This window comes from Actinia tenebrosa, unplaced genomic scaffold (assembly GCF_029948245.1).
Source record: "Actinia tenebrosa isolate PJP-AT-01 unplaced genomic scaffold, QUT_ActTen_1.0 PGA_scaffold0__85_contigs__length_37466705, whole genome shotgun sequence".
Taxonomy (NCBI): domain Eukaryota; kingdom Metazoa; phylum Cnidaria; class Anthozoa; order Actiniaria; family Actiniidae; genus Actinia; species Actinia tenebrosa.
The window spans coordinates 20,152,337-20,172,407 of record NW_028292569.1 but is presented as its reverse complement, the minus strand read 5'-3'; the positions used below and the strand labels follow the sequence as shown (position 1 = coordinate 20,172,407).

Genomic DNA, 20,071 nt, shown 5'->3' with positions numbered 1-20,071 from the left:
TGTTGTTAAGCACATATTAAGTATAGTACTTAATACCTATATTATTACAGATCATCGCACAAGTAGGAGTAAGTCTATTGACTTGACACATACTTGATATTCAAATGTATATTAAGATCTATACAAGTATAAACAAGATACCCTATCTTATCTGTACCTGAACATAGTGCTTGTTGAATACTTATTAAATAGGTTTTTAAACATAGATTAAATACAGAGCGATTTAACAAATATGTTAAGATACACATCAAATACCAATAGGCATTACTCAGATATATATTAAATACGTATAAGTTAAAATCAAATACTGTTAAAGTAGTAGTTAAGTCTTTTCATTTTCTTAAGCACATGAAATGCTTTCAGGAAACATAAAAGGCCTTCTTATTAGTGGCTTTCTTCAAATCTTCGTTTGCCTACACAAGCATTCGTATATAAAATTATATCAAAATCAGTCAATGTCGTTTAATAAGACGGGTTTACGTGTCTTTGTATATCGATAGACTGAGTACGTAAATTGCAATACGAACACAATCTACACGGAGTCAGTCGAATTCAGCAGTAGGTGTATGTAATGTCCGCGATTTTGGATGTAGAAACAAATAGTGTAGCTTATGAAATCGACTCTTTCTATTTAATCATAAGAGAGGGTCTAAGAATTTGTTTCCAGCATATGTATGCATCTTCTCAGATTTTTCGTATTTGCGCTTTGTAATCAAAATGATATGAGAATCAGAAAATGTTGCTTTCAGCTAGTAGCGGTGCTTTGAATACAAACATGTTAGTTTTGTGACTGCACTATAATCTTTATACTATGTTAATGAATTTGCTACCTTCCTTATGTTTTGTCATCTACGGATATGCTTCATGCAATACAGTCATCATTGCAGACAGCAACACCATATAATAGCAAACATATATCAATACCTTATAATTTTCTTCTTTTTTGACAAAGTATACTCCATAAAGGGTCCAACAGTTATCAAAGGTTCTACTGGAGAAGATGCCTTGTTTATGTGGAACACAACGGACCAAAAAGAAATCCTTGCTGTCGGCTGGGGAATAAGAAAGGGCACCATCCCCGATCCTCAGTTTATCACTGTTAATGGATATAATGGAAAAGTGCACCTTAACGAAGATATTGATGCGGCATTGAAAAAGAGAGTAGAATTTATTGGAAACTTGACAATAGGTCGTGCATGGTTCGTGTTGAAGAACCTTACTGTCAATGACACTAATGAATACATTGCAAGCATCAGTGACGATGAATCAATAGTTCAACTATATTATGTGCGCCTAATGGTTACAGAGAAGGAGAAAGGTAAGCCATGCACTTTTTTGGGAGTAACATAACTTATTTATTTCATATAAACTTCTGATTCCTAACCGTCTAACACCCTAATCCACATAGACCATATTATGCACATTTGTTGTGAAGCGTTATCGTCAGTGTGAGTGTGAGAAAGAATATTGTTGGTGGTGACTGACCTTTGGTCAACCTGAGCTGGACTTAGTCATTTTCAAAGACTTTCTCTAGTTCAAGTCTTCTTTAAGATTACACTCACCTGGATGATCACTGACTTCACAACAAGCATCAACGCCTGGGTTCAATATTACGAAGCAAATTATAGTCTTTGTAGTATTTCGACAACAATGCAATATGTTGGTTATATTGTTAGGCAAATTCATAACTTTGTTCTCAAAAAAAAAAAAAAAAAGATAGATAGATAGATAGTTTATTATCCTACAGATGGTTATGGGCCATCGATATCCGATGGTTATTTGATTGTCAATAGTAATTATTTACAATTCTTACCCACAACTTAAAACAACACTACCTGTTTTAATAAAAACATAGCCCCAAGTAGTGACCTTATCTAACCACAAAATGTTAATAGGAAATCAGGTTTAGCTATATATATAGGCGAGCCTAGACAGCGTTTAACACACACTGAATCGACTTAACTTTAAAGTTAGAAGGCCGAGTCTAAGGCTGTAGCTGTAGTTGAACTGGAAAGCATGGACCTAAGTGGACGAATGGCCTAGTAAGGAAATCCTGCTAAAAACACACCTACTAAGGGAATGTCTTCCTAGTCAGCTTCAATGCACCTTAGGCTAGTAGCAACCTCTCGTATTTATATTCCAGGCCATCCCGGAGTTATTTCAGCCAGCTCTAGCTTCCAACCATATAATCTCACATGTCTTTTTTCGTTCCAAATTGTCCACAAACCTTAAGGGGCACTTGAATAAAAATCAATGAAAATTGGAAATGACTTGAAGCCTGTATAAACTTATCTATATGGCCCAGACAGTAGCCAAGCAACATGTTTCCTTAATAGTCAAAATTATCAATTTTATTCAGCATCTAAATTGTGAGTAAATGACGTCATTTACTAAACCCTATTGTTCTTTTCACTTTTAACTCAAAATATCTCAACAGCAAGTGGCTCCCAGGCTAAAATTTTAACTAATCTGGTTTTCAAAATCATAATTGAGTCGTATCATCCTCAAACACTTCAATTATTCGGACTTTCAAAACTTGGAGCGTTTTCATCCAAGTGTCCCTTTAATGCTTGATTATCTAGGAAATAATTCATACAAAATAAGCTGAACTCGCAAATCTTACATGATTAAAGACAATCGTAAATGATCCTGAAAATAGCATAAGCTTTAAGCACTTGATGTGTTTGTTATTCATCATTCTTCCATTTTTTCCAAAAGCTATTAAAGTTATAGATTTATTTAGTTACATAACCTCTCTGTTCCACCTTCTCAACCAACCAACCAATTATAAACCAACCTTCAAGTCAACAAAGCAACCAATCGCTATTTGTTCATACCACAACCACTACAACAACAAATGAGACAAACAGAATAACTGAAACTAAAAAAAAAATTTATGCTGCAAATGTCTGCAGTGCTCATGCGTATACCACTGACCACTCTCGTGAAGAGCAGCCATTTCCCCCCGTTATACTCCATATTTTGTATCTATCAAGTACACATATGTCGAATAAATGATTCAAAACTTGCAGATACTAAGAAACGGGAAAAAAAAATTTCCATCATTTTGAGTTAAGCCCAGACAAGTGGTAAAACTACAAGGATCCCGCGCGATATTGTTTTAATTATTATGTTTTCCCTCGACAGAAAAACCAACAGAAGGGCCTTCTCCAACCCCAGACACTACAGCTGCTGCTCCCAACAATACAAGTAAGGTTTTGATAGCTTCAGCATTAATAAAAACATGGAATACCAATATACATTTATAATATGCATACATAAAGTATGATATTTTTGTGATTATTTATTGGAGTCTGTGACGTCATACACTCAACATCAAACATTGCTACATATATTTCTTTATATATAAATCCTTAATTTATTTTATTCCTATGAAGCCCAAAGGGTGGCTAATGTGCTTATTTCACATTACTTGTGATTATGTTTTGGGCTGTTTGGGTATTTCTTTCTCCCTTTACTACTGATATTCTGATCATAAACTAAAATGAAATGTATGGAGCGATGTTCGATGTTGAGTGTATGACGTCACAGACTCCAAAAATTTGAGACAGCAGCTCAATGATAGCAGAGCTCCCGCGCGACCCGTGTAGAATGTGGTTAAACTATCCAACTCAGTTTTCGTGGTCATCGCATGGGAACCCTGTGCTTAAAGCTAAAAGTGTCGCCAGCACGGTGTACATCGCGTTTCTGATTGGTCGAGCTTTCAAATAACACGTCACTAGGACCATGACGACTTTTTGTTTAACGAGCATTTTAGTTATCAGTTTCTTTTTTTTTTTTTTTTTTTTTTTGTAAAATTGTAAAAACGAAACAAAAAATCATGGAAGAAATCATGAAAGAAAATACTTCGACACAGTGTGAAGATAGAGGTTAGGACATTTTCCATTTTGTTTTATTTTTAGATTAAATAACTACAATTATCGGAAAACAAGCAACAAACTAGCATGATAAACGAGCGGAAAAAGTCGATAATTGTTTTGTTATTGTAGTAGGAGTACTCGTAGTTCTTACATGTTTTAAAAGTAGTCATTTGAAAAATAAATAAATAAATAAACAAAAAACATTAAGCACTACAACTTACCTATATTATCTTCTACTATTTCATTAGTGCCACGCGGTCCACATACTCTCATCTTTGAAACAAAAAACATTAAGTTTAGTAGTATAAGTATATATCAGCGAATGGAACTTTTGAATTCAAAAATTAAGCAATTCCAAGAGATGTGTGACAAAGTTTATAGCTAATTATAATATAACTAGATTATTACGCGCGCTCTGATTGGCCATAAACCAATAAACTATTTCCCCATGGGCTGCAGCCTCGCGCACGCTGATCTCAACTGACGATGGCCTATCTTCTCTAAATTTTCAAACCCGATGGCGTCAATAGCGCGCGCACGAGCGAGATGGGTGATATAACGCGCGCTCTGATTGGCTGAAATGCCTATGAACTATTTGCCCATGGGTCGCACTGTAGATTTTTGGTCATATTATAAATCAGTTAGACGACATAAAAGTGCTCGCTCATGGCGATATAGACGCACGAGAGAAAATATAAAGAACGATTAACAAGCTAGAAGCACACTTTCCATGAAGTATTCTCTATTTATTTTTTTATTTTCATGGCGGGAAAAAATACAGTTCATATAAAAACATAAAACTAATTCCTTTTGAAAACCAAACATCGTTATTTAAAAGACGTAAGAAAGCTTTTCTCTTCTTTTCTTTTCTTTCCTTTTCTTTTCTTTTCTTTCCTTTTTTTTTTTTTTTTATTTTTATTTTTATTTTTTGCTCACCTTTTCGACCAGTTTTCAAGTTTGTTTTAAGCTTGGTCTTGATTTGTCCTAAAAAGTCCGGAATCTCCAAAATTTCGATTCTGGTGAAAGACATCAATGGTAAATCTAGCAAAACTTGATATTGTATTGGATTATCTGTAGTTATCTTTCGTTTTTTAAGTAAAGTTACCCAGGACTTCAAACCATGTATAAAACCAGCAATTCAATGAAAAGATAAGGGATCATCTTTTTTGAAACGTTTATCGAATTGTACTTTACTGGGATTTGTTACTTCAGACATGTATAAATGTATAATACAACGTTTCTGCAATCGAGTGTATATATATAATACATTTGTTGTGAAGTGTGATGGTCCGGATGAGTGTTGTAGTGTGTTAAGTAAGACTTACATGATTAAAGACAACCCTAAATGATCCTGAAAATAGCATAAGCTTTTGATGTGTTTGTTATTCATCATTCTTCCATTTTTCCTCCAGTTATTAAAGTTATAGATTTATTTACTTACATATTCTCTCTGTTCCACCTTATCAACCAACCAACCAATTATAAACCAACCTTCAACTCAACAATGCAACCAATCACTATTTGTTCATACCACTACCAATACAACAACAAATGAGACAAACAGAATAACTGAAACTAAACAAAATAAATTATTCTACAAATGCCTGCAGTGCTCATGTGTATACCTATGTCCACTCTCGCTGAGAGCAGCCATGTTTCCCCGTTACTCCATATCTCGTATATATTCAAGTACACATATGTCGAATATATGAATCAAAACTTGCAGGTATTAAGAAACGTGAAAAAATGGCCATCATCTTGAGTTAAGACAACTGGTGAAACTACAAGGATCCCACGCGATATTGTTTTAATTATTACGTTTTCCCTCGACAGAAAAACCAACAGAAGGGCCTTCTCAAACCCCAGACACTACAGCTGCTGCTCCTTACATCACACGTAAGGCTTCTTATAGCTTCAGCATAAATAATTAACTTGAATACCGATATACAGTTATAAAATGCATATATTATAGCATCGCGATTCACTAAGTCTCTTATATTTTTGAGACGACAATATTTTGTGGTATTGTCGTTTCAAAACTAAAGTTTCTGATTGGCTAACGTGCGACGAAAAGGAAAGCTTGAGCTTGAGCTTGAAGCGCGCGCGTCAAATTTTTACACTGGTTGCTTGCGGCATAGTGGGCGCTCGTAAGGAAACATTTCGCTTTTAATCAAAGAAATTCGGTCGATTTTTGTTTTCTTGTTCGTATGTTAAATTCTTTAAAATCGCGATACAAAACTAATTACGATTTTGAGACGACAATGCCACAAATTATTATATGACCGTGAATCTTAAAGCCTGGACACTAGCAAATCGCGCGATCTGATTGGATAGTTCGCATCGCGGACTAGTCTAGATTCTCCGGTATTAACCGGTCCGATCGCATATTAATCTTAAGGCCAAAACGTTTTGTTCTTTTCAATGAAAAGTGGTCATATAATAAAACTCTTATCAACCGAGCTTGGTCGGTCTGTACATTCCGACCTCGGTCAAGATTATCCCGTACAGACCTCCTGCTCGGTTGATAAGATCTAAATATTGACGGCGTTGGGAGAAAATATATTCGGCATTGGGCGGAGTCGGAAAAAATACAGTAGCAGTAGCAGTAGCAGTAGCAGTAGCAGTAGCAGTAGCAGTAGCAGTAGCAGTAGCAGTAGCAGTAGCAGTAGCAGTAGCAGTAGCAGTAGCAGTAGCAGTAGCAGTAGCAGTAGCAGTAGCAGTAGCAGTAGCAGTAGCAGTAGCAGTAGCAGTAGCAACATTTAATAAAAACATATACTTAAACTTTACGTTCAGCATTTTTTTCCCAGCAACACCGCTATTTCATAGTCAGCTACCAACTCCCATTCCTTTCCTGTATAACAATAGATAAAGAGAAATAGAGGGGGAGGGGAAGCTAAAAAGCACTTTTGTTTAAGAATATACATATTGTTTTTCTCCATAAGGGAACTCAATCTTATTTTATTTTTTGTACTCTACTTAACTTTTGGTTATATATTTCTCTTTTCAGCACCACCCAAACCTAACTCGTCGAACATACTAAGGCACACTAAGGGTTACATGATATTAATGGCGATTGCACTGGGGATGTGGCACTCTTACGTCAAGGTAAAGGTAACAGTTAATATTAGAAACAATACTTATCGATGTTTATTACAGCTTGAATTCGACTAATTTCATTTATTACTACTTCAATATAATTTTATTATTTTTTATTTTATTTTCAAAGGTTTTTGATCTCAACGAAAAGATGAAGAGAGTCAAAATCATTGAAGGATTGATTAAGATCTTAAAAGGAGTCGAAGAGAATTACTTTGCGATTGCTTTCGCAGTAATTAATAGACTGTCTATTATTATATTTTTGTTATTTCGGTTTCTGATTTGTACTTTGGCATATTTTTCATCTTGAATAGTTCATTCATGCAAATCAATAGACCTTAGTATGATGACCTTTCGTACCTAACATAACCAAAATCCCTTTCGGTAGCTTTTTTGTTATATAAAACTTCACTACTGTCTTGGTATCCTCAAAGGATTTTTAACATTTTAATGTGAAGATAACTTTTTTTAAAATTATATTAGTAGATATGAAATGGCGGTTCTGCATCACTCGAGTGAGGTTCCATTGAGGTAGGGGGAGGGGTGGTCAGTTATATTTATTCTTAGTTGACTGGATTGCACCACATCCTATATTTTACGTCAAAGTTTAATCCTAATAAAAGTTTCTAATTATTCATAAAATATAGTTTTTCTGTCTCAAAGTCTTAAAGGATTAGACTCTTTTTACTTTATGCTTTTGTTTCACCCTAATTGAGTTCTACGAAGTTGACTCATCAAAAAACAAACAATTAGATGACTTGCCCAAGGAACAACAACAAACATGTTTTCTAAAAATATATATATATAGTTTATTCATAAAACGCTCAATGCATGTGAATACAAGAAAAGTTTAGTTACAGCTCTTTTCATTATTTAACTAAGTATTATGTTTTGATTGTCAGTATATATTTGTTCAATAGAAACACCCGTCACAATAGAGGACTGTGTTCTGCATAATTGCCGAGTTAATCACATGAATCAACTACTAGATATCAAGACCACTTTTGTAAACAATAGAAGACTCAACAAACACAGTATTTTGATTGATTTTCATAGTTCAGTCACTACAGCTAAACTCCGAACTAAACATTTTGCCAGTCGGGTATCGACTTGGCTATCGCTCTCAATCGTTTTTTCTACTTTATAAAAAAGGTTTTACAATCATAGGAGGCTATCAGAGTCTGTTTCAGAGAATAATTGAATCATTCGTCTTGCACTGCAGGATTTTGAGTCATAACAAGAGGTTTTAGCGTATTTGATTTGAAAGAAAGTGTATGCATTAAATTACAGTCTTCGCAACGATAAAACATTTGTTTTGTATTTTTGGCACTGATAACAAAAGGGTGTGTGCAAACGTCACCAAGGAATGAAAGGAATGCGATCATTAGAGGGACGAGTGTGAGGAGTGAGAGCGATGGTACGATCAATAGTAGAAACTTTACGAATGGCGTGATCAATAACATGAGCAGGATAATTACGCTTGAGGTAGAAGGAACGCATCTCAGAACATTTAACAGAAAAATCAAGATCATCACTACACAAACGACGAAGACGAAGAAATTGCGAGAACGGAATAGCGTTAAGGGTGTGCTTAGGATGAGAAGACGAGTAGAGTAAATAAGAATGAGAGTCAGTAGGTTTGTAGTGGACACTCCCTCTAATGATCGCATTCCTTTCACTCTTACGTATCACCCTATTAATAATTCCATTAAACCCATTGTTAACCGCAACTTTTCTCTGCTTGACTCTGATACTCGCACTTCTGCTATTTTCAACAACCGCCCTCTTTTTTCTTATAAACGTGATCGTAATCTTCGTTCTTTCTTGGTCAAGGGAGTTCTTCCCTCTAACAAAGAACCTGGTACTTTTCGCTGTTCTCGTAAACGTTGTTACACTTGTCCTCACATAGCTTCTCACACTTCTGTTGTTGGTCCTAAATCCACTGTTAAAATCACTGACCATTTTGTTTGTACCACTTCTAATGTTGTATACTGTATTAAATGTACCCGCTGTAATCTTTTGTATGTGGGCGAGACTGGCCGCCGTCTTGGTGATCGCATTTGCAATCATCTTTACGATATTCGCAATAACGATCCCACCAAACCAGTTTCCCGGCATTTTAATCTAGCTAATCATTCTCTTTCTGACTTCATTGTTGTCGGTCTTTCTTTGATTAACGGCAATAATGATGATTGTCGCAAGACCAAAGAAATGCGGCTTATTCACCTATTGGGCACTCTTAGTCCCAACGGGATTAATGAACGCTTTGCTTTCAACTAACCTCTTCTTTTGTCTTTTGATTGTTTGTTTTTGTTTCCTTGCCTACCTTGTTCTCATTGGTTTCCTTTGTCTTATTCTATCTTATATACACGCCTCTCTACCACCTCTTTCTCTTTTACTCCGACGAAGGACTAGCGTCCGAAACGTCAGTACGTTTTTTCATCTTTTTCACTGTGTATAATTTACCTTTTCATCATTATAATTTATTTAGTGGGGAGTGGGGGGGGGGGGGGGGGGGGGGGGGGGGGGGGGGGGGGGGTTGGTGAAAAAAAATAAAGTAGTACTATATATCTGAATATGGAATACTTACTCACTCACCCTTGACTTATTGATTGCCAACTTAACCTAAGCAGTAATAGGGATAGAGTAGATGTTTTGGGTTTATCTAACAAACAGACAAACAAACAAAATCTGTTTTACAATATTCTTGTATACAGGATAGAATAGAAATCGAAACACACGAATTAGAAGCATCGAAAACACCCCACGAATCATCAAACCTGATACCACCGAATATTGATGTCGGAGCAGTATCGAGAGAATGCACTCCAACATTATTGGACGAAAGGAAACCAAAAGAGAACCCTGCAGAGCAGCACTTTCTGTCAGGAACTCAGCATCTTTATCAAAAGATAAATAATAGAGAGTCATTGTCAAGTGAGCACGAGTATCAGTCGCTACTAAGGGAAAATGATAAAATAAGGTTACCAACAAATGATTCCTATGAGACAAAGCAAAAACATGCTACATCGAATGTTAATCACGAGCAGCAAGGAACAGAATACCAACCACTACATCTGTATTCAAGCGTAGAAGAAAAGTAGTTGTATTAAAGTGATGTTGGTTTTATTAAAAGAAAAAAAAAAGCAAATGAAAAAAGAAAAAATGAAAAAATGAAAAAATAAAAGAAAACGTTTCTAATAAAAATAAAATAAATAATATAAAATAAAATAAGAAAGCAAAAGTGCAAAGGAAACAAAGCAAATATATCAAATTAATATTCATTTAAATATATTGTCAGATAATTCCAATAATTTTTTCCTCATTAAAAATGTGGTTTATTGCAACTCAAAAACACATGCTATTATTAGACTTTCATTTAAAGACTCGGCCTGGTGTATACAATTTGTAGTATTATAGTATGAAGTGGACAACATCTACACACAATGACAGTAAACTAAAAGGCGCCTTTCATGGGTACGAAACCTCTCTCGAGCACAATACTTAACCACAAGGGGCTTCCATCAATATCGTGAAGGTTTAGATGCTTTCGAAATCAATAGTCATGTTTGAATCCATTACAATCTCCATTGGTACATTATTTCTCTTGAGCACAAAGCTGAGTTTAATTGCAATGACCGGGTGTAACACTTTTTAAAGTGTTCAGTATTTTTTCTTAGTGATACTCTACCTGCTGTATAATCATGATAATGTAAAGATTTGAAGCATCAGAAGAAAATCATCTTGAAAAAGAATCACGTTTACGCACTTATGCTCAGTTGGATTGCTTTTATTTAACGGAAGAAATAAGAAAAATAAGAAAACACAAATCAAGAAGGACAGTTATCCTTAATCGTTTTGACTCGATATTAAATCAAGTGGTCCAATGATTACAACAAAATAACCATGGATTTCATTTTAGCATCATTTGATTGGTGCTATCTTGCGCTAGAATGGAAGATAACACTTTTCATTGATATTTAGTTTCGAGAAAGACATTCCACATGCATAAAACAACCAATCATGAAAGTGAAATACATTACCTATTCAAACACTGTATCATTATGATCCACTAATGATCCACTAATGCTTTAATCTTTTCAGATAATGGAGGCATCTCTAGTCCTATGGATTTCACTGATCATCATAGTGTTACTCGTGAGCAGAACGCAGGGTGAGAGTTTGTTGTCTACTTTCTCAGAATCACCGCTTTATCCTACAGGAATGTCCATTTTGAAATTACACTATAATTTTACATTTTTAATATTTCCTGGTTGAATATTTTAGGTGCAGCTCGTTTCACAGTAGTTCCACCAAGTGTTTCATATGTGTCTGTTGGAAAAACAGCTAAGCTCGTGTGGGATTACAGTGTGGATAACAGGATGGAAGAGTTTGATATTTATTCTCCAAGGTGGATGTCCTATTCTGACAATGGGAGTGCATTTCTAATCGCAAAGGAAAATGCATTGAACAAGTGGAAATGAAACATAAATACCTATACATGTCCTGCTAGACTCTTGAACCCTGTTCGAGTGAGTAAAGAATCAACTGCTACACTAGTAATCCATAATGTAACTCTGGCTGATAGTGGTACGTATGGATGTGTTCTGATGCTGGCAACAAGAAGCCCCATAACAAGTAAAGTTAAGCTCGTCGTTACATGTAAGTAGTTCAAATTGAGTTTTAGATGCTATACATCTCATTATTAGTAAGATTAGGTAAAATGGTACATATATATGCTTTCATTTTGTTGTATTTTTTAGCACGATCAATATTAATAATCTGGATCCTTTTTTGTACTTTTTTAGCATGTCCAATTATTGTAATTCTTGCAGTTTATTGAATGGAGTCTCGTTCGTCTTTTAACAGCTTTGCCTACTATCACGTTAAAGCCTTCGTCTTCAAACATACGCGTAAATGAGTCCGAAGGATTACTTATCAGCTGTTCTGCAGTTGGAATTCCTGAACCAAACGTCACATGGCTGAGATTGATGGATAGTGGCAAGTTTCATAAGAACCAAGGCGTTGGAAATGTAAAAATTAATATATCAAATATCCCAAGAAACGATAGTGGGATATATGATTGCTGTGCCAGTAACAACCCGAAGGAGAATCCAACCTGTAGAAGTACAACGATATCTGTTCAGTGTGAGTTTAGTACATAGATTTTTTTGTCAACGTAACCTCTGGATTTCATTGTATAGCCGGTTCTTTTGTTATTTGGTAATACAAAATTGAATGTCGATGTTTGGGTTTTCCTAATTAATCATGAAATTAATAAACGAACCCTATCACATAAAACAACAACCTAGAAGAAAATGCAGTTAGACAGACTTGCAAAAAGTATAGAAAAAAACAAAACAAAACCAAAACAAAACCAAACAAAACAAAACCAAAACCAAAACCAAAACCAAAACCAAAACCAAAACCAAAACCAAAACCAAAACCAAAACCAAAACCAAACCAAAACCAAAACCAAAACCAAAACCAAAACCAAAACCAAAACCAAAACCAAAACCAAAACCAAAACCAAAACCAAAACCAAAACCAAAACCAAAACCAAAACCAAAACCAAAACCAAAACCAAACCAAACCAAAACCAAAACCAAACCAAAACCAAAACCAAAACCAAACCAAAACCAAAACCAAAACCAAAACCAAAACCAAAACCAAAACCAAAACCAAAACCAAAACCAAAACCAAAACCAAAACCAAAACCAAAACCAAACCAAAACCAAAACCAAAACCAAAACCAAAACCAACCAAAACCAAAACCAAAACCAAAACCAAAACCAAAACCAAAACCAAAACCAAAACCAAAACCAAAACCAAAACCAAAACCAAAACCAAACCAAAACCAAACCAAAACCAAAACCAAAACCAAAACCAAACCAAACCAAACCAAAACCAAAACCAAAACCAAAACCAAAACCAAAACCAAAACCAAACCAAACCAAACCAAACCAACCAACCAAACCAAACCAAAACAAAACAAAACAAAACAAAAGCAAAAACAAAATCAAACAAAAAAACAAAACAAAAAAAAAACAAAAACAATAAAATGAGCTAACGTGTATCAGAAGGTATTGGAAGAATCAATTCCTTCTTCTTAAAGTCAAACCAGAAATAGATGCAGTTAAGCTAATGAAACAGTTTCTTCATATGATGGTTGTACAAACGTTAAACATTTAATGAGCACTCAAACGATTTAAACTGGCCATCTATCAATCTAAATGAATATGATAGCCATTTACAAAGAACGAAATGTGACTCGGAAATTGAGCCAACATCGCCAACTGTTTTGGCCCTGCACCGCTCGCCAAGTCAGCGGATATCTTGTATAAAAAAAAAACAATAGATATCCTATTACAAACGATGGCAAACAGTAGCTGAGGATTCAAGCTTTATTTTGGTACCAAACATGCCGTGTTTTGCGAATAATTTCTAAGGTTTTTACTTCACAAAGTGCCTATTCTTGAAGAAAGGATCTCACAAATACTCGTCTCAAATCGGAGCTTTTTGAAAGTAAAAAACCAAAAGTATAAATTCGTTCAATCGACCAAAGATTCTACATTAGTGATTAAGAATGTGTGTATTTTAAGGATCGACCCCAGCAAATGAGGTAACTAGTTCTGATTTTGAGAAATCCTGTTCATAATATTTCACCTTTTGTGTTTTTCTTTCAATTTAACAAAGCACATATGGCAAGAAGGTTGTTAAAATCTAACTAACGAGACGAAAAGATTTTTCCAAACAAATTAAAGTATGTTTGGAAAAAAACAAATGCTTTTATGTTATATAATGTTCTTCTACCCCGGCAAGTGGAAAACTGTTTACACAGGAATTTATAAATCGAAAACTATCTTGACTCTATACATTTCCTTGTAAAATCTTACTTAACTTGCTTAATACTTTCAAGTGACACCGCTGCATTTTCACGCGGGCGCATGATCAGAATAGTTGGCGATGTACCTTCTGAACGTATATCAGAGGGTATATATCGGAAAATCAATTCGTTCTCTTCGCAGACAAACCAGAAATAGATGTAGTCCAGTCGAATAACACAGTTACTTCATATAATAATGGTACAGTCAGGATATACTGTTTGGCCCATGGCGTGCCCTCTCCTCTGTTCACGTGGTATGATCCCCGTAATCGATCAATAGCTACAGGTTCCCATAATGTTACTGGTGTTGGTGTCTTGGAACTAGTGACCATTGACGCAGGCAGCTATGGGTCGTACAGGTGTAAAGCAGAAAATTTACTTGGTTATGATGAACACATCATCAATGTCACTCAAACAGGTTTAAAACATTTATTCCTTTTAATGGTTTTTATTGTTCTTTGTATGCAAAAACAATTAATCTTCACACAATCTTGTTTCGAAAACCAAGTACGTCAAAAATTACAAAAAAGTGTTGCTAGATTTTTTTCATTGTGGAAATGCATGATGATTGAGGTCGCACTCATATTAAGCTAGAATTGTGATGAATGAGCCTCGCCCGTGGAATTTTAATTCATAATTTTAATGGTTTATTGTTTTATTTATGGTATTATATATATGTGTTTATATATCAGTGTCAACTTACCGCAACGGAACGCGAGAAGGGTTCTTTGAAAAATATGCAATTATATATTCCCTATGTAACAACGCACATGGGAAAAGAAATGAATTATGATTTGGTGGAGCAGTAATGTTTTTCTTGATAACGATAATTATCATATTCGCTGTAGTGATCTATAAAGAGTACAGTTATAGCAAAGGTATATTACATTTTAAAAATATTATTATTACTATTATTATTATTATTATTATTATTATTATTATTATTATTACCATTCCTTATTGATGTTGTCTTTTTCTCCTGCTCCTGCTCCTGCTCCTGCTACTGCTCCTGTTCCTGCTTCTGCTCCTCAACGCATCACCGTCATCTTAATTCTTAAAATCAGCATCCCCCAACGCTTTCTTGATGTCCTTCCTTCTCTTTTTTATTTTTTTCCCTCTTGAATTTTGCTTCTTAATCCTTTTTAATTTTTTTTACTAAAAAAACTAAAAAAAGCCCAAAGTCGTTAATTCCAACATCCTCAGTGATTATAGCAATTTATCAGTCATGATTGATAACCTAATCATGCAAACAATAGGTTAATTCTCCCAACCCATTTGTGTAATAACAACAACATAGTTTGTGGGGTAATGGGGTATGGGAATCAAGTGGCTTTAATCGCAATCACAGCAATTAGCATACTGGTCATGCATGGCAAAGAGAGGTTATAATCCTCTCTCAATCTAGGGGTAAAGATCCCCTAGGCCGCAGAGGGGTTCATAATCCCCTCCTGGGTAATAATCCCCAAAAGTGACCAGTATGGGAGCACTCAATGAATTAAGTGGCTCCAATCGCAATCACAGCAATTAGCATACTGGCCATGCCTGGCAGAGAGAGGTATAATCCTCTCTCAATCTAGGGGTAAAGACCCCCTAGGCCGCAGGGGGGGTCATAATCCCCCCAGGGTAATTATTCCCAGAATGGCTGATCGTCCACCTTTCACGCTTTAACGACTGAAAACCATACAAAATTTTACCTCTCGGGGAGGGGTGGTATGGTGCGACGGGGCATTATCCTACCTACCCACTATACCCCGGACCGGAAAATGTTTTGTTCAGTATTGTTCTCGGTAACCAATCAGTCAACAGCTATGTATGGTTTTCAGTCGTTAAGCGTGAAAGGTGGACGACTGCTAGATCCAATTGAATCACACAGATTTATTGGTAAACTATTCCTTCGTGCTCATGTGAAGCCAATTCCTCATCGGATTCGTATTTACTGAGAAAAGGCGGTTGGAAGTGGGCTCCAGTGACATCGAATTCGGGTCGGCAGCTTCCTACTTTGTCATTATTTCTAAGTGTTAGAATTATTTTCTTAATTCCCTTCAAAACTAGCTGAAACTACATACAGGAGTTCCAAATAAACGAATTGACGCAACAGGTAAATCGACACACTTTTATTCGCGTTTTTCCGACAAAAATACGGCATATTCTAAATCCCCATACATTCTCTTATAAATATAGTGAGCTTGGGTTGCCTGTGTTGTGACCTTTAGCAAAATATCTTCATTTGGTCAGCGGATTTTAAAAGACACAGGGAACCCAAAAACATCAATTGTTGAGCCAGCGTCGATGGCGGTCTGCGGTTTGCATTTCGAATGTTCTTCGGCCAAAGGTCGATTTTCGTCTGTACAGCAGAACAAACGGCAGATAAAATGGGTATTCTCGCAGCTATAGAAGCCGCTCCACTTCTTTTTCGCCGATCACATCAGATATAAGACCAAGTTGGTTGTTTTCCAAAAGAAATTTTTACACTCCATCGAATCGATGAAGCTCAAATTCCAGTAAATCGAGCCATATTTTATGATCACAGTCGCCGTTTCTCCTCAATGGTCGAAACGCAACTCCGACTTCCACGAGATTTCACAGTTGTCTTGTCTTCTCCAGAAATGAATAAGTTGTTCAACTATCATAATAAGCTATCAAAAAAGCTTCAGGAACACTCAAATGCACTGGTTGACTTTGAAATTCACAAAAGAAGGTATTTGAGGTATTCTTGTATCATTCTTTGACGGCAACGGTTGACAGCACCTGCTATGTGACGTGGGCAGGCTTTGGAAGTGCTTGACAAGGGCCATCATTCAGTCTTTCAGAAAGTACCTATAATGAAAAAAGGCAGAAAGGTTGATTTTGACCAACATATTTTGTTTTTTATAATTTACTAATGATGATGGTAGGTTATCATTATGATCATGATATCACACATATATACCTCTTCTACAATTGCACTGGCTGGCTTGAAGATATTGGTTGTAGCTTTTCTCTTGACATCCGCAACTATCTTAGCAACAGTGGCTGCACCCACTTCTGCTGGATGATTATGTTCTTGTTTGCCAGGTGTGAATGTGCTGCCAACCTGTTAAAAAATAAATCAATTAATATATGAGTGAAAACAACAAACAGCAAAAGGTATGCATAGAACTCTATAAATATTGTCACTAACCTGTTTCAGTGTAGATTTACAGTACATATTTTTATTTCTTACTGTGCACTGCCAGTATGTAGTTTTTTTAGTCTTCTCTTTAACATTGTAACTGTACCCCCTGCTGTCAACCAGTTTTGCCCTTTGCTGTTTAGAAGCTTCTTCGACAATCTCGAAAGTAACAATCTCCGGCCCAAGTGAGCTTTCTTTCGGATCTGCATCCAGAATGGATGGTTCCACATCTAATTCAGGAATAGGGATTGGAGTTGGATCTGTAAATTAAGCAAAAAATAATAATTGTATGAGCTCAACTTTAAAAAACATTGTAAAGTGCACAAAATTAATTATGACTTACCACTACTGTCATCACTAAAGGATGATGATGGACTAGCAGTTGGAGAAGACCTTTTACTTGCTAATGACTCATCATCAATCATCCTTTCAACATGAACTTCATCCGGAGTGTTGTTGTCTGTAAAGAGAAAATAAACTTAAATTACAACATTCTGCTGCTGGTACTAGTGGACTGCTGCAGTGCATAAGATGGTACAGACAATTCTGAAAAATAAGAAAGGGAATATTAATTTAATTTTTTTTCTATTTTTTTTTTTTTCATTACTTAAATTTTCCATTATCTTACCAACATTGAAGTCCCCTACGTTACCCAACCTAATTCCCATTTTGTCCCAGGGTAAAGGAGATGGTGGTTTACTTTCATTCATGCTTCACTATTATTTTTAATTCATAACATACAAACAGCATAATTGATATAATAGACCAATTCACCTATAACATTATGACCTCACAGCTTGTTTACATGGGCAAGGGTGATAAGGCTTTAGGCAAAATTTTCTTTCATTTGGGATATTTAGTACAGCATTTATCTGTTATCACCTTTCCCCATCTAATTAACCATTTTTATTGTGATTTATTTCGTTTTGCTGCTACTTTGCCCCCTCTGGTGACCATGATCCTTAGCGATAAAACAATATTTTTTTTTGATGTGACGTCATAGTGTTTCAGGGCAATTAAGTTTGCCTTTCCCAAGAGGACTAAAATGGGTAATAGATAAGAGAAGCTAAATCCATCTATTGTCTTTGTCCTCTTGATATCAAATTTCACATATTTTACATATCAAAATTTATCAGGGATTATTTTGAACCTTATGTTTATTATTATTATCAGTATTATTATGCTTTATTAGTGCTTTATTTCTTATTAAAAATCAATTTATTTTTTAGGGCAAGAGTGGAAGTATCTCTGGACTGATAACCAACAACAATTCATTCTCCAATGCACAGGTAAACTAACAAGCTTTTGAATATCATGGCTTATAACGAATTTCTAGGAAGTGTGTTCTAGGACTATTGGTTTTATCGAGCTAATATTTTCACTGTTGTTACTTTTTTTAAATTTTTAATTAATTTTATTTATTATTATTATTATATATTTATTTACAACTTAAAGAGTAGCACACTAAGTGTGCTACAAGAGAATTTTTTAATGATTTATTTTACGATTTACATCTTTTTGCATCTTATGATGAAAAGTTTACATCATTTTAACATGATAATTACTAGTATAAATATATTGATATTAGATTACAGCACACACAACAACAAGCACAAAAAAATATACATATAAATATAAATACACGAACAAACTGTTGTTACTTTTCAGGATAACAGAGTTACCAGGTCCAAGTCATGATCACCAAAAAGGCCCCAAACAAAAGAATGAAAAAATGATGACTCACATATAAGCACTATTATTTAGTTAATCCTGCTTTTCACCTGCGCCACAAGCATAAGCATAAGAAGACTTTTTACATAATCTTGTGCTTGCATTCAATGCTGCCTGTGAAAACAGAAAACAATGCAAGTACTACATCAGTTCTAGTAGGGCACATATTGAGAGAGATAATTTATGTAGCTTTCCTTACGCTTACGTCATGGTTTCCTTTTCACAGTAGCAATTTGCGCTCATGCTTGCATTGCTAGTGAAAAACAGGCTTTACATTACCTTCAATTTTGAACATTTTTTTCGTTTCATTTTAATTAATGTTTAAGTTAGTCAAAGAAAAAAAATTTTAGCCTATAAATGAATACATGTTGTTGTTTTGTTACTGTTTATAAAAAAAGGGATAATATAGTCGAGAAAAAAACTATTTCAATTGTTTTGTGCTTCATTTTAACTAATTTTAATATATATATGGTTTTTTTTTGCAATAGAAGATACAATAAAAAATCAATTTTAACTATTTTTATGGTTACTGGTATATTTAGGCTTATAAAGATGTCAAATAGAAAAGGGTGAAATAAAATGTCAAAGTTTATACTTGTCTATAATGTTCATGCTTTCATAAATAAATGTTAAATATAAAACGCATTTGGTTTTTAGAGATGTTGTGCTATAATGATTGCGAGGTCCGCAGTTAAGAGGAAATACGTATGAAGTGCACCTAAAAGCAGCAAAATGTAAATTTCGATATTTTTTCTTACATCTAAATCGCTCGTATTCTATGATTTACAAATCGACTGATTATGGGAAAATTCGTGTTTGCCACGAAGACGTTCGAACATTATATGTGTTCAAGAATATTCTCTCGGATTTCCAAACTTTTTCTGCCGTATGCGTTTATTGGACTTATAGTTCAGTCTAGAGTATTCTAGTCGAAAATGGAAAAAAAAGTCTGTATTCGAGTCGAGTGATCCTTGAATGACGCGACGTTGTTCGAGCGTGAATACCAAAGAATGATAAAAAACTAACATGTCAAAAAGCAAGATTTCTGTTTTTGTTTACCACAAAGAGACCACCACTTGTTTCAGGTTCAGTTACTGGGTCAAAAACGTGTCTATTCCATTGTTGATTTTTTATACAAACATTAAACAAAGACATGATTTGTTATTTATTGACTAAGAAACTTGTCTTAATAGTCCCCATCACAGTTCCCTGCTCCATCTTGAAAGGTAGCCGTACCATTACATCGAAGCGAGACGAAAGGTCAACTTGCAATGATAGAGACATGCGAATAATTGTCCAAGGTGTTAAAAAAAGTCCATATCTCCG

General features: G+C 35.1%; 3 protein-coding genes and 1 long non-coding RNA gene across 7 annotated transcripts in view; 3 read left to right on the top strand and 1 right to left on the bottom strand.

The window, feature by feature from the left end:
- The window catches only part of LOC148913684 (uncharacterized), a 169,897-nt gene extending 161,613 nt beyond the window's left edge, over positions 1 to 8,284 (top strand). For 2 of the 4 annotated variants that reach the window (XM_089035183.1, XM_089035178.1), the window contains exons 3-7: positions 953 to 1,318; positions 3,148 to 3,210; positions 5,715 to 5,777; positions 6,889 to 6,992; positions 7,108 to 8,284. In XM_089035183.1, the coding sequence (XP_088891309.1) occupies positions 953 to 1,318; positions 3,148 to 3,210; positions 5,715 to 5,777; positions 6,889 to 6,992; positions 7,108 to 7,287 (776 nt within the window). In that variant the 3' untranslated portion in view covers positions 7,288 to 8,284. The remainder of the gene's footprint in view (positions 1 to 952; positions 1,319 to 3,147; positions 3,211 to 5,714; positions 5,778 to 6,888; positions 6,993 to 7,107) is intronic. The other 2 variants (XM_089035186.1, XM_089035189.1) reach the window with 2 other exon arrangements.
- A 1,882-nt stretch (positions 8,285 to 10,166) lies between these two features.
- LOC148913683 (limbic system-associated membrane protein-like) lies at positions 10,167 to 14,665 on the top strand. The gene is made up of 4 exons (XM_089035020.1): positions 10,167 to 11,151; positions 11,265 to 11,639; positions 11,847 to 12,125; positions 14,006 to 14,665. The coding sequence occupies exons 2-4, from the start codon at positions 11,588 to 11,590 to the stop codon at positions 14,455 to 14,457; spliced, it is 783 nt and encodes a 260-aa protein (XP_088891146.1). The 5' UTR covers positions 10,167 to 11,151; positions 11,265 to 11,587; the 3' UTR covers positions 14,458 to 14,665.
- A 1,297-nt stretch (positions 14,666 to 15,962) lies between these two features.
- Positions 15,963 to 18,391, bottom strand: LOC116291039 (uncharacterized). Its single transcript, XM_031698163.2, has 4 exons — positions 17,358 to 18,391; positions 17,024 to 17,274; positions 16,793 to 16,936; positions 15,963 to 16,680 (listed from the first exon to the last, which is right to left on the bottom strand). The coding sequence occupies exons 1-4, from the start codon at positions 17,437 to 17,439 to the stop codon at positions 16,615 to 16,617; spliced, it is 543 nt and encodes a 180-aa protein (XP_031554023.2). The 5' UTR covers positions 17,440 to 18,391; the 3' UTR covers positions 15,963 to 16,614.
- LOC116291040 (uncharacterized) lies at positions 16,852 to 19,390 on the top strand. Its single transcript, XR_004196539.2, has 3 exons — positions 16,852 to 16,989; positions 18,244 to 18,303; positions 18,683 to 19,390. It is a non-coding gene; the product is annotated as an uncharacterized LOC116291040 (long non-coding RNA).
- The last annotated feature ends 681 nt before the right edge of the window (positions 19,391 to 20,071 follow it).